The sequence below is a fragment of the Penicillium oxalicum genome, chromosome I (genome assembly GCF_001723175.1).
Source record: "Penicillium oxalicum strain HP7-1 chromosome I, whole genome shotgun sequence".
Classification (NCBI taxonomy): domain Eukaryota; kingdom Fungi; phylum Ascomycota; class Eurotiomycetes; order Eurotiales; family Aspergillaceae; genus Penicillium; species Penicillium oxalicum.
Window position 1 is genome coordinate 138,301 of NC_064650.1, and position 13,463 is coordinate 151,763.

Consider the following 13,463-nt stretch of genomic DNA (forward strand, 5'->3'; position numbering starts at 1 on the left):
CTCCCGAGATTTCTTCGTGCCATCCATCGCCATGAGTTACCAACCGTCGGATATGTATCACGACCCAGCCGCGCGTTCCCCCGGTTCTCAGCGCCATCAGCAACCCCTGCATCGTCAACCCTCTCGTCAATTTGATGCTTACGGTCCCATGCCCGCGAATATCTACGAAGACCAAATGGCTCGCTACGAATCCGCTCGTCTCGAGCGCTTGACCCCTTCTCTGCAGAACAATAACTCTTATGCCTACGATCTGTCTGGCTCTCAGACCTGGAACCCCAACGGATTCGCTAACGCTCAGTCTCTTGGGGGCATCCGGTCGGCCTCGGCCAGCTTGAAGCCCAGTGCCCGCGGACGGACTGGTCTGCCCACGGTATGTACTCACTTGAGGGCCACTTACCTCCATGGGAAATGAAGCTCCTTCCCTCCCCGTCGATCCCTGTCTCGGTCTCGTTTGTATGCCCCATCTGTGACCTTCAAGACTTTCTCGGCCCCATCCTCAGTGGCATTTCACTCATCCATTGACCATTTGATCCGTTTCACTCAAGAGGAGTCGTGAGTCTTGAGTACTGACTGACATCTCTTCTCGTTTTTTTCCCCCAGACTTGGCTTGACCAGCAATCAGGCTTGCCCAACGCCTTTGCCAATCTCGGCCCAGGTCCGATCCAGAGCAATGCAATGCGGCCAGACCCATCGGCTTCCTCCGAAGGCGATGACGAGTTGATTCCAACCGCGATTGTGATCAAGAATATTCCCTTTGCCGTGAAGAAGGAGCAGCTGGTCCAGCTGATGACTGAGCTGAATCTGCCCTTGCCGTATGCGTTCAACTATCACTTCGACAACGGAGTGTTCCGCGGGTTGGCTTTTGCCAACTTCACGTCGGCCGAAGAAACGGCCACCGTGATTGAGGTTCTCAATCACTTTGAACTGCAAGGCCGCAAATTGCGGGTGGAGTACAAGAAGATGCTTCCATTGCAGGAACGGGAACGGATCGAGCGCGAGAAGCGCGAACGACGGGGGCAGTTGGAGGAGCAGCATCGGCCCATGGCCTCCTCGCAGCTGCAGACTCAGAGCTCCATGTCTTCACTGACCTCTCACATTCCGGCCACCTCTCCCTCGCCTGTCTCGCAACGCGGCCAGAAGCTGGGTAAGTCCTCGATCAGGCACTTCCCGACACCCGACAGTGACCTGATTGCTCATCACTTGGAACAAGTAGAGGTGGACTTGAATGACAGCCAGACTCTCTCGTACTATTCTCAACTGCTTCTGTTCAAGGAAGACACGGCACGGGATTCGGTGATCTTTCCTCCCAACTTGACCCCTTCGCAGCGGCGCACAGTCCACACTTTGGCTCACAACATGGGCCTGGGCCACGCTTCTCGCGGTAATGGCGATCAGCGCCAGGTACAGGTGTTCAAGGTGCCCGCCGGCTCCAACGTGAGCCCCCCTCTATCGGCCATCCCTCCTACCGCGTCTCACAGTGACAGTGGTCGTCGTGGTCTCAACCGCGCCGCGACCATTGACTTCAGCGAGGCTCGTCAAGAAGGCGGCCAGGGCGCCTTCCACACCTTGCGTGGTCCTACTTCGAACTTCCTCGGAGTCATGGACTCGACCGGCAACTTCGCCAATACGCAGAACTTGCGCGCCGCCAAGTCGTTTGCGGATCTCCGATCCTACACACCTTCCCCGGTTCCCTCCAGCGCCAGCTTTCCCGCCGCCCTCCAATCCAACAACGGCTCTCGCCTGCAACAGTACGATGGCACCCCGACCGGCGCTTCCAACACCCCTACTCTCACGTCGGCCCCCGCAGGTTCTTCATTGGGCATGCCGCGAGATGACAACCTGCTGGTAAACAGCCTTGGTGGCTTGTCCCTGGGCACTGGTATTGGTGGTCCTAACGCCAGCCCTCGACGATTGCGTGGTATGTTTTCTTGGGAGCAGGACAATCAGTCTTCCGCAGCCGGTCCTATTGGTAGCAACCGTGGCATGGGAATGGGTTTTGACAGTACCCAGCAAGAGCGCATGCCGATCCGACAGCCCCGTGGCCCGACACCCGAGAAGGGCACCGGCTTCCGCCGCCCGAATGGACATCAGGCCCGTGGCAGTGATGAGCTCCGCACCACTTCTGGAGTCGAGATCATCGTCGAGTAGATGATTCTGACCACCCGTCTCCTTTCGCCTGAAGTCGCCATTTTGTTCGATCACCTGTTAAAAAAAAATTTACATCACCTCTCGCCCCTTCCGCTCTCACCATGAGTTTCAAGAATGCAACCAGGAAACGTTTCCCACCCCGACCCTTGAAGATCCCTTCCATCCGAACCGAATCAAATTTCTTGCCATCGCTCCCCTCAATTTTCCTTGCTCGCTTCTGTGCAACTGAAAAAGAACGAGGAAATGGAGGGTGCCACATACACACCCTCTCCTCCACCTCCTCTGCAGACGATGGCGACTGCCTTTTTACCTTGATCTTTTTTTTGCCACCATCCGACTGATTTGCCGAAAGACGAAGATGAATCTGTATCATGAGGCCCTGTTCTGCGAATTACCGGCTTACGATTTCGATGAGGGATGACGAGATGACAAACTTACACAACCCCTTAAAAGACCAGAACCCTCCTTCTTGATGTCGCTTATCTGATCGACTATATTATTAGTATCTTCCATCTGGGACTGCCGCACATGCCCATTTTAGACCTGCTCTTGTTTTTCGCTTTATTTTTTATACTTCTGTTCAGTCTAGTTTTGGGGGCAATCAAATGGTTTCTCATCTGCGCCTCTGTTTCGCAAGTGACTCGCCTCGCCGTCCGCTCTCCCCCCTCCCAGTCGCCTTTGAATTCTTCTTCGGCTGTTGGTCTGACTTTTTTTTTGTTCCTTGAACAGAAATTGTTGACTCGACACAGCTGAACAACCCTTCTTGCTTAAGATGAAAAACCGAAAAAAAAACCTCACGGAGCTTGATTCTGCTACTCAGTCAATTTGAATCCCCTTCTATCTGCAATTTTTTCGCTTCCGTGGCTTGTTCCCTTGTGGCTGACCGCTGTCTCCGTTGTTCTTACTGCATGCGAAAAAAAAAACACTCTTCTTTGGCTGTATGAAATGGCGTGTGTCAGGATGCTGTGTCCTCATTATTTTGCTCCTGTGGCCGCTACCGTTTTCTCTCCACGACGCCCATGATCTTGCGATGTTCGCTACAGTGTTCCATCCTTGATGCTGAACACATACGAAGAATGACCGAAAAGAATCCTCTTTCTACGACAAGCGTCACGATAATCTCCGCATTTGCATAGCCCTCATTCCCTTTTTCGGTATGCGCCGGAGGCCAATCCTGCCTGATTTCATGTTTGACCATCCTCCGCCATCCAAGCTTTTCCCCTTCTCGGTGTTTTTGAGTGGTTTCCCCCCCGGGGCCATAATTCTTGCCCGTTGGCCTCGAATCGCGACGCAGCTTCGTCACTAGTGCCTCCCCAGGTTCGACACTTTCCTCGCAGTTGCAGTCCACTTTTCTCCATTTCTCTCCTTTCCTTACCACGTCCGGATTGGTCATGATATCTCGGCACACTGCTGGGGTCCTTCTTTTGCGGAAGTGTCAATGCGGTCGCATGAGCCAAGCAGCCAGCAATGTCCGCAGCCGCTATTTCTGGTCCTCTCGTCGTTTCGCTCTTAGGCTGGTGGGATTTATATCTTCATCAGCCCGGATGCCAGATGGCTTCACTCGGGGCGCAGGTCTGCTTCAAGCGCTGATCAATAAAATTCTCTCTTTCTTCTGGTACGGTCACTGGTCTCCCAAGGATCCTCTACAAGTTCCCAGTCATACTGGGTATGGATGTTTCCTTGATGTCTTGGTATTTCTTTTTGTCTTTTCTATCACCGTCCCGTGTTGCATGGTCTTGTCTAAATAAAATCTGTATTTTCTGTACTTGAATCACAAGCCCAATACATCAATCGCCATTTTTGATTCTATTCACGTTTGATACGACTGGGCGATCGGCCCATTTTTTCTCGGGAGGTCTAGGTTTCGATTCTACATAAGACCCTCCTTTGAGTTGTCTTGTTCCGCTTAGTAAATTGTCATTGTACTATCAATTTGTCCGGCGATTTCCAAGCCGCTCGAGGTGTGCTGTTGATCTGCTTCGTCACAACCTTGTTTAGAAAAAATGTGGGGATATCAAAGCAATATCGGGGCCCGTAGGAGGTGACGCTACCTGTCCAGTACAGCAGTACATGACGTAGGCAGAAACGCAGAAAGTAAACAACATATCCAGTAGGTGGTCTGTGGAAGCATGCACAAAGCTGGAACCCTTGGAATGGAATGCAAAGACTACTACGTTCCTACGACGATAACAGATATCAATGATGGGACTCTGGGCTGTTGTATAAATACATATTGATACAATCCATTCAACTGGAATAGAGTTTCATCTTGAGCTTTGGCTCAGTGTCGTGTACTTATAGAATTGATCTTGATCGAACTCGATCCCATCTATCCCCTTGGGCCACGACCTACCTACTAGTAGGAGGTAGGTAGTTTTGCGGGCAGAGGTTGAATTTGGATCGGGCATCTACTGTACATACAACATGTGCGCTGGATCGGGGTGCCCTGGATCCTGATTCGACCGTGTTTTCCAAGTGGTGGATGTGCTCACACGCTAACCCAACATCGCAAGGCGCCATGCAGGATTGCCCGCGACTCTCCAGTCTGGTTAGGTACGGATGGAACCCCCCAAACGTACTGTTGTGTCCATCATCCGATCATATGAGATCCAAGGCAGAAGTGAATGGTTGTCTACCCTACAAGAAATGAACAACAGGGTACCAACCAGATTCGTTCAGTTGAGAAAAAAAATAATCTTCACACTAAGAGCAGGATATCCCCCATTTTCTCCATTACAGCGCCTTGTTGAACTCGAAAAAAAGACACCACACGAAAGCGGACACGAAAGAGGAAAATAAAAAGGTATGACAAAAAGTAAAGAGAGGAGGGGGGAAAACGGTACAAGGCCGGGGAATAGACAAGATAATACATCAAAACTCGCACGCCGTTGAAAGAGAGAAGCCACAAAACCAAGGGGCCTCTAAGCAAAGAGGAGATAAAGCAGCGCCCTGCGAGAGACACGCACACACACTATAGGAGGTAGAAAGGGAGAGGAAAGAGGGAGATGACTGAGGGAGCGTGTGAGAGAGGTGGAGAGGTCCCCATTGCAAAAGCGGCTGCGCTCCGAGGAAACAGCCCACGCGAAGTGGACAAAATACCGACTTGTGTTCCAGGACTGTTCATCACATTTCCATCGTTTTCCTTGACAATGACCCGAGCAGCCTTCTCACAGATCAGGCTTGCTCTTCTTCTTTTGCTCGACCTTGAGCAGCAGAGCCCGGTTGATGCGGGGCAGGACACCACCAAAGGCAATAGTAGCGCGAATGAGTGTGTCTAACTCTTCATCACCACGGATAGCGAGCTGCAAGTGACGAGGGGTAATGCGCTTGACCTTCAGGTCCTTGGCGGCATTACCAGCCAATTCTAACACCTCGGCAGTCAGGTACTCTAAGACAGCGGTGACGTACACGGCAGCTGCAATTTGTCAGCATTTTCACATGGAATAGTAGGGGGGCGAATGTCGAGCGTCGCAGCCCCGGGGAGGGATCAAGAATCGTACCTTTGGCGCCAACTCGCATTTTGTTCTGGGTGTTGTTCTTCAAGAAGCGCTTGACACGACCGCAGGGGAACTGTAGGCGGCAGGTCAGTAGATGAAATAAGAATAGAAGAGAGAGCGCACAGGATTCAAGGCTGAATGGGGAAGAGGGTGTGAAGCCCGGTGACCTCAGGAACCAGTGTCGACAAACTTGCCCCATGACGATTCCCTTAGTGAGGGGAAAGGATCGAAGTTCGACGCGTCACTGCAAAGTCTGGTGAAGTGACCACCAGGAGCGCGTCGCATATCCTCCCCCATCCATCACTTCAAATCTCTGTGCGAAACGCCATCGACTCACCTGAAGGCCAGCCTTTGCGCTGTGAGACTTTTGGGCTTTCCCCGCCGAGTCCTTAGAACCACCCTTTCCACCAATAGACTTTCCTTTTCCGCCGGGCATCTTGGACAGATATCTCGAAGGAGGCGATTGCAGTGAAAGTCAGAACGTGGCTATCAAAGGTTTGCGATCGTGCAGATAGTGGGGAGATGGATTTGCGATAGCGAGATATCGGGAGGCACGCGCGTTGTTGATGGATGGAGAAGTCAGAAATGTCCACCCGTCCCGGTCGCTAAAGACTGCGACCGCGGATGTGGCGCTAGTCCCAAAAAGGTAATCACCTCAAGGTTTCGCCCAGCACCCGCAGCACTCCATAATGGAGTTCAGTAGCCAAGGAAGTCGGATGAAGGATGTGGTGCACAAAGCCGGCCTCGAATCAGGAGTCCGATGAAGTTGCAAACATTGCTCCTGCCCAGAGCCCGGGAATTTGCAACATTTCTTTGCTTGGTGTTCCATCTAGTGATCGGACGCTGGGCTGGATGGCCACTGTAATATTAGAACCTGATTGCGACCTCACTCCCATCAGCGAGGCTACCCGTTGGGCGTCAAGGAATATGTTCTCAATGAACTGAGCCGATATAAATTGTTCATTCTGGCCATGCAGATATAAGCAACCATGATACTGGTTGAGTGAACCACATGTCGCTGTCGATGGAGCTTACCATGTGGTGGTGGCTGAACGGCTAGATTCGTGATCAGAGCGTCAATGGGTTCTCAAGCACGTGACTACCTGATAACGGCTATTCTTTGGGGAAATGGTTTGTCCGACCTCCGCCGGAGAACGCCAGGTGTCCCGGGGAGGCAATATGGACCTTTTTTCGCATCCCTCTCCACCCCCGTCTTTTCATCCTCCCACAGTCCAAATCACGCCCCAGCAACCCTTCTCTTGACAGGTTTGAACAGTCGGCAATATGGTCTCTGCGCAAGTGTATGTGCTTCGGATTCGGATTTTAATGACTCTTGTGGACCCAATCTGACTAATGAATCGCCGGCAGCACCAATCTGGCCATCATCCTTGTGATGATGCAGCTGGCCAAGAAGGTTCCTTTCGATGATCCTCAGGTCTTGATGGGAGTGCGTGCCATGTACATTCTCTCCAATGTCCTCATTCTCGGCCTTTACCTCTATACTCAGGCCAAGATCAACGCCAAGAAGGGTACGCTTGTGTCTCTATTCCCCCACTCATCTCCTCCACAAAGCGATCGCATGAGTGTCGGCTCCAAGGCTTTGCACTGCAAAAGTTTCACAATAGTTTGGCTACGGTTGACTGATTCTTCTTTTTGGGCAGACATGACTACTCTGAAGTATGTCGAGCCTGCGCCCATGGGCACTGGCGAGGAGGCCAAGCCCGTCACCACCACCAACATGGATTACGACAAGGGCCAGCTGCGCCAGCTGATCCGCAGTCAGTTGATGGGCCTGGGTATGATGGCTGTGATGCACCTGTACATGAAGTACACCAACCCTCTGCTCATTCAGTCGATCATTCCCTTGAAGGGTGCCTTTGAGTCCAACTTGGTCAAGATTCACGTCTTCGGCAAGCCCGCTACTGGCGATCTGGCCCGCCCCTTCAAGAGCGCCGGTGGTTTCATGTCCCAGGGCCAGCCCAAGAGCGACAAGGCTTCCATCGAGAGCGCCGAGAAGAACTACCGCGGTGGTGTCAAGGAGGAGTAGACTGCCAGTCACGTGTGGCTCCAGGAGATCAGACGGGAGAGGCGACTCGTGAAAAAGGGGAGATGCAATAAGGTCCGCGATTGGATCATGAACTTTCGCTCGCGCCCGCTCTTCCTGGATTCGGGGACAGGTAATAATGACTGACTATGCTCATGGTGATTTCTCCTTCGTGATTGTATTATATCTCATACCCATCATCACCATGATATTGGCACACAGTCGAGCTATGTTGTTGTTGATTCAGCATGATTAAGCGCATCCTTGTAGATCCGTCTGGTCGCAGAGCCCAAGTATGCTCACCCGGTACACAGACTGCGGAATATACCCAGGCAGGTAGAGAGGCGAAGTGTTCGTCGCGGATATGCTTGCCGAGACGATTGCCAGGCGCACAAGACCCTCTTTGAAACGGTGAACAGAGGACACAGTGTCGGACGTTCAGTCCATGATGACAAATGCCATTATGGCCCATGAGTCACCATAGGAAGTACCTGGATATTGGATGGCAGAAGGCGCGTGCGGTGGTTCAGGTGGGCGAACTTGCACCATCTTCTAGGTATCGCCTGGACGCCTCGAACTGCAGGGGCCGTGGGCAACACACTCGGTGTCTTCGACCTATAGTAGAATGATTGCATTCACCTAGATGTTTCGCCACCGCAGCCTCCTGGGCGTCCGCGTGGCAGAGGCTGGCATTTGTTCATTCAATGGTACAAGTCCATCTGTCTGGAATTAGCCGGTCGTCATTGACCTGGCGCGCCGCTCGGATGAGAATCCCACGAGCCCACAAATTGGACATGACTCGGTGCCACCCCTGATTATAAATGTAGGTATACATGAGCTTGATGAAGAAGCCTGTACGAGTGTACGCTGTGCATGTAGTATGAACCATGGACCCAGAATCATTGGACTGCGTGGATGTCTGCTGGGATTCTTGCACAAGAGAGCAATTGAGCAATTCGAATTTAGTACCGCCCTATGTGATCAGTACCACCGTCACTACCGTAATCGCCTGACAAGCTGAAACCAAAGCCCGAGAGTAAGGTTGAGCGCCCGGTGACCCCTTTCAGGGCGGGGAGTTCACCTGCTTTATACACCGGTCCACCGCAAGCTCTTTTGAGCTACTCCGCTGCCTACCCTTGCCACAAGCGATCCTGATGGAGCTTCCACAGAACCGACGCCAAACTCCAGCTACGTATCACCTGCAAATGAAGCACGTTTGTGGCGGAATTCTCAGCCACGACTGCTGTAATTCAACATGATTCGTAGGATGCTTCGAACACGTTCTAAGTACTCGTACGAACCGCACAGTATACTATGGTGTACGGTAATGCCACCTGAGAAAAAGCCCAAAATAGTAATTCACCCATCGAAGGAAGTGTAGTCAACACTCAACTGGATGGCAACGGGCCCGTTTCTGTCTATCTGCCCTGGCAGAGCTTGTCGGGTTAGAATTGGTCTATGGTTTTGAAATCACCCCGCCTGATTTCATGAAACTGAAGTCATAAGAATCAACCACACGTGCTGTGGTGAGTGGTAAACTGAGCACGGAAGCAGTACCCAATGATCCAACAAGGTACTGGACTTCTCGTGGAGGAAGCGGCCACGGGCAAGGCGGCAGGAGACCTGCCCCTCAGTCACCGCATCATCCATTCGCACCCTTTGCCCCTCCATATCCACCGAGTCCTTGAAAGGTCCCCGCCAGGTTCGTTGTGTAACGGTACATACGACACGGCCCTGCCCCTCCTCTCGAATACCGCCAGTGTCATCATGTCATTTACATGCCTTCGGTATCCGACGCATTTGTATGTATTCTCGCGGCTCAACAAGGCCACTGCAGCATTATCGTGATCTCTCTCGACGCATACCCTCTGTAGCCGAATATTCCGGCCAAGTCTTGTCATTCAACGTGATCTCCGAGGTGCACGATAACTCCAACTCGGATCAGCACATCACCATTGGCTTACGCCCGGTGTCACGGAAGCTACCGAGGGGCAACGGCGGTGGAAATCTCGTGAAGCTTCCTGCTTTCCCCGGTGTATGAAACCGGAAAGACGCGATGATGGGAGCTGCAGGCGGCAATGGCCGGATGCAGTCCGAAGCTGTGGTAATTATTATTCATAGTTTCTCCGCCGCTGAACTGGACGGGAAGGCACTTGGGCATTAATAATGTAATTTACTGCGTGTATTTCCGATACACACAATACACTCAAACACGTAGCATTTGTAAAGTGTTATCAGCGAGGCTGCGCAGCATGAATTGCCCGCCGATAAGCTGCAATTGTACAACAAAATGTATGCGTTGCGCCTGGCTTCTGCCTCCCAACGTCAAGGCATCGACATCGAGATACGCAAAGTTGAAGCAGACCATCTGGGCGTTTATCACGTTTTCCTCCAGGAATACATGTGAGCTTACTGATTCTACTTTCGACATCTACCATTTATGTACGTACTGCAGTTGTACGTATTAGCTGTTTCTAAGTGTATATGCGCCCATTGCCCTCTTTAGCCCAAATACATACGTCAATGTACATACTACGCAGAAATGCAGATAGGACCACTGCTATGCATCATCACTATCTTGTACAAGATGAACCTGGCAAACGAAGACGTTGAGTACCAAGCGACACCCACTATTATTACTTTCCAGTGAAACGACCACAACGTCCGGCGTTGTTGCATCGACTCTCAGGGTCGGATTTCAGAGCTTGCAGCCACATGAAGTTTCCTGCACACAATTTTACTTGAACTCAAATGAGTCATTTGGACTTAGGTTGTTCATTCGGTGCTTGGTAGCCTCACTGCTTGAACCGCAAATCGATGAACTTGCAAATCTATCAAGAAGTGCATGGCCATGGAGCTGTAGACTCATTAGTACAGGATCGATTATCCCGTTCTGTGTGATGACTGTAATATGGAGTATATGTGTATGTGTATTAACACGGTAAAGCTGTACAATACTGTCAAACGGACGATTGCTGTGAGCGTGGTACTGAATGTATGTATCATGGTATCGTGCCCACTTGATAGTTACAATGGATGTACCATGCGTTGATTTCATACCCCTCGAAAAAAGATTCAGGGTGAGTCGATGTTGCGTCAGCCTTGCCCAAAAACTACTTCTGCCCTCCATCTCCCCCTCCTCCTGATCTTTTTTTTCTCTCCTTCCCCATCCTCTCCATTCATCCATCCGCATCACTTTCAAGGTAATTTTTCACCAGCTCCATTCTGATTCTTAATCGCAGAGCTCTCTTTACTCCCGCCGCCTGCCCCTCTTCCCCTCTCCACGACCCCACCTTTCACTTTTCGCCTCCCAGCTCCCAGCTCGCAGCTCGTCTGGCGCAGACAGCAAGCTTACAAGTGCATACAGAACACTTCAAACAATCGCAAAAATGGTCCCCAAGGTTGGAATCAACGGTTTCGGTCGTATCGGCCGCATTGTAAGTGCTCCCCTCGGTTCTCCTAATCGGCTCTTTGAGGCCCTACGTGATATTGAGGCTCATGCTGACTTTGGCCTCCAGGTCTTCCGCAATGCGTAAGTTAATGCCCCCTGTCTATGGAAGACACCCATCATCGGGGTCTTCGCAAAGCATGGAGTGAGCCATGAGAATTAACAGTGCTTTTAGCATCGCTGACGGCAACGTCGAAGTTGTCGCTGTCAACGACCCCTTCATCGAGACCCACTACGCTGTATGTTCACATCTTCCCTTTTGCTACAGTCATGGATCAATCGAGTCCCCACAAGCTTTGCAGAATCTGGGCTCTCCAGTCAGCCGCGAGGACGATGGAGTATGTGACGCATACTAATCTGGGCATCTTCCACCACAGGCCTACATGCTCAAGTACGACAGCACCCACGGTCAGTTCAAGGGTACCATCGAGGTTGATGGCACCAACGGCCTGATTGTCAATGGCAAGAAGGTCCGCTTCTACACTGAGCGCGACCCCTCCAACATCCCCTGGTCCGAGACCGGCGCTGCCTACGTTGTCGAGTCCACCGGTGTCTTCACCACCCAGGAGAAGGCCTCCGCTCACTTGAAGGGTGGTGCCAAGAAGGTCATCATCTCTGCCCCCTCCGCTGATGCCCCCATGTTCGTTATGGGTGTCAACAACACCGAGTACAAGTCCGACATCAACGTTCTGTCCAACGCTTCTTGCACCACCAACTGCCTTGCCCCCCTCGCCAAGGTTATCAACGACAACTTCGGTCTGGTCGAGGGTCTCATGACCACCGTCCACTCCTACACTGCCACCCAGAAGACCGTCGACGGTCCCTCCGCTAAGGACTGGCGTGGTGGCCGCACTGCGGCCCAGAACATCATCCCCTCCTCCACTGGTGCTGCCAAGGCTGTCGGCAAGGTCATCCCTGCTCTCAACGGCAAGCTGACCGGCATGGCCATGCGTGTCCCCACCGCCAACGTTTCCGTTGTCGACCTGACCTGCCGCATTGAGAAGTCTGCCACCTACGACGAGATCAAGGCTGTCGTCAAGAAGGCCTCTGAGAACGAGATGAAGGGCATTCTTGGCTACACCGAGGACGACATTGTCTCCACCGACCTTAACGGTGATGACCACTCTTCCATCTTCGACGCCAAGGCCGGTATTGCTCTGAACTCCAACTTCATCAAGCTGGTCTCCTGGTACGACAACGAGTGGGGCTACTCCCACCGTGTTGTTGACCTGATCGGTAAGTTCTTGCCTATTGATTGCACTCAACTGCATCCCGCCACATTCAATTTGCGAAACAGCTGCTAACCCGCTGTGTGTCTAGCCTACATTGCCAAGGTTGATGGTCAGTAGGAATCAGGACAGCGCCCTGGGGTCAGGAGTGTTCTGTGAGGGCTGTTATCTTCGTCAATCTCACCTCAAAGGAAGAGGGTGGGCCTGGCTAGGAGGCGCCTCGGTAACAAAAACCATGATAACGTCATATTAATGAAACACGTAAATTCTTCACGTTCAACCGCTTCCTGCACACAATTATGAGTACCCTCGAGTAGAGTTTGAAAGGACAGGTGGGAGACGGCGCTTCCCAGGTGGAAGGAATCGAAGAATTGGGAGACGAATTAAACGAGTTTCGTTGAATTTCGTTGAAAGTGATTTTTACCATTACATTTGATTCGAACGACGAAGAGGTTCCCTTTCCTAACATGATTGGGGACCTGAACGAGACATGCCGCTGGCCCCCTATCTTAACGCTCTCTCAATTGAATCATTGGCACACATCACTAGTAGAAGCTACACTTGATAAAGATCCGTGTCCGAGACTTGACCACATGAGCGCCAACTGCACCAGTACACCGCTTTCAACCCTTGCAAAGAAGGCGGTCGCCCTTGATGCGGTGAGAGCTCCAATGGCCGGCAATAAGATGAGACCACCCAAAAGAGATCCATGCTTAACCATTTAGTCCTTCGGCGAACTGACGTAAATCAACCCGTCTTGCAGGTAAGCTGATTCGTGGGCTAGTCTCAGAATTAAAAGCTGCGGATATATTGGAGGGCCATAAACAGAAGGCTGACTGAATATCCAGCCTCCATTGATAGCCTTTTGCCGAGGCCTTTGTTCGCAACGGGATGCTGCCAAAGACGGTGGTTGTATAGGATTCACTTTACTTTGAGCAGCTTCTTGCATCAACATCCACACAGCTTTATACACCTGGATGCCACGTTGTTCACGACCTGATTTGCAGCTACTGGATTCATTGAACAGTGCTTTCGTCTTTCCCTTTGGACTAATCAGAAGAGACTTCAAAAGAAAGCATCCACAGCTTCTTTTGATA

At 51.7% G+C, this 13,463-nt stretch overlaps 5 protein-coding genes across 5 annotated transcripts; 3 read left to right on the forward strand and 2 right to left on the reverse strand.

The window, feature by feature from the left end:
* Nucleotides 1–31: 31 nt before the first annotated feature.
* Nucleotides 32–2,148, forward strand: POX_a00043 (uncharacterized protein; the record flags this gene model as incomplete). Its single annotated transcript, XM_050108992.1, has 2 exons — nucleotides 32–370; nucleotides 601–2,148. 2 exons carry the CDS (start codon nucleotides 32–34, stop codon nucleotides 2,146–2,148), a joined length of 1,887 nt encoding a protein of 628 aa, XP_049972760.1.
* Nucleotides 2,149–2,547: 399 nt separating this feature from the next.
* POX_a00044 (uncharacterized protein) lies at nucleotides 2,548–3,541 on the reverse strand (the record flags this gene model as incomplete). Its single annotated transcript, XM_050108993.1, has 2 exons — nucleotides 2,548–2,639; nucleotides 3,220–3,541. The coding sequence occupies 2 exons, from the start codon at nucleotides 3,539–3,541 to the stop codon at nucleotides 2,548–2,550; spliced, it is 414 nt and encodes a 137-aa protein (XP_049972761.1).
* Nucleotides 3,542–5,315: 1,774 nt separating this feature from the next.
* POX_a00045 (Histone H2A.Z) lies at nucleotides 5,316–6,081 on the reverse strand (the record flags this gene model as incomplete). Its single annotated transcript, XM_050108994.1, has 3 exons — nucleotides 5,316–5,563; nucleotides 5,649–5,718; nucleotides 5,983–6,081. 3 exons carry the CDS (start codon nucleotides 6,079–6,081, stop codon nucleotides 5,316–5,318), a joined length of 417 nt encoding a protein of 138 aa, XP_049972762.1.
* Nucleotides 6,082–6,929: 848 nt separating this feature from the next.
* Nucleotides 6,930–7,692, forward strand: POX_a00046 (SRP-independent targeting protein 3; the record flags this gene model as incomplete). The annotated part of the gene is made up of 2 exons (XM_050108995.1): nucleotides 6,930–6,946; nucleotides 7,014–7,692. 2 exons carry the CDS (start codon nucleotides 6,930–6,932, stop codon nucleotides 7,690–7,692), a joined length of 696 nt encoding a protein of 231 aa, XP_049972763.1.
* A 3,386-nt stretch (nucleotides 7,693–11,078) lies between these two features.
* On the forward strand, nucleotides 11,079–12,486 carry POX_a00047 (Glyceraldehyde-3-phosphate dehydrogenase; the record flags this gene model as incomplete). Its single annotated transcript, XM_050108996.1, has 5 exons — nucleotides 11,079–11,221; nucleotides 11,313–11,376; nucleotides 11,440–11,475; nucleotides 11,515–12,373; nucleotides 12,458–12,486. 5 exons carry the CDS (start codon nucleotides 11,079–11,081, stop codon nucleotides 12,484–12,486), a joined length of 1,131 nt encoding a protein of 376 aa, XP_049972764.1.
* Nucleotides 12,487–13,463: the final 977 nt, after the last annotated feature.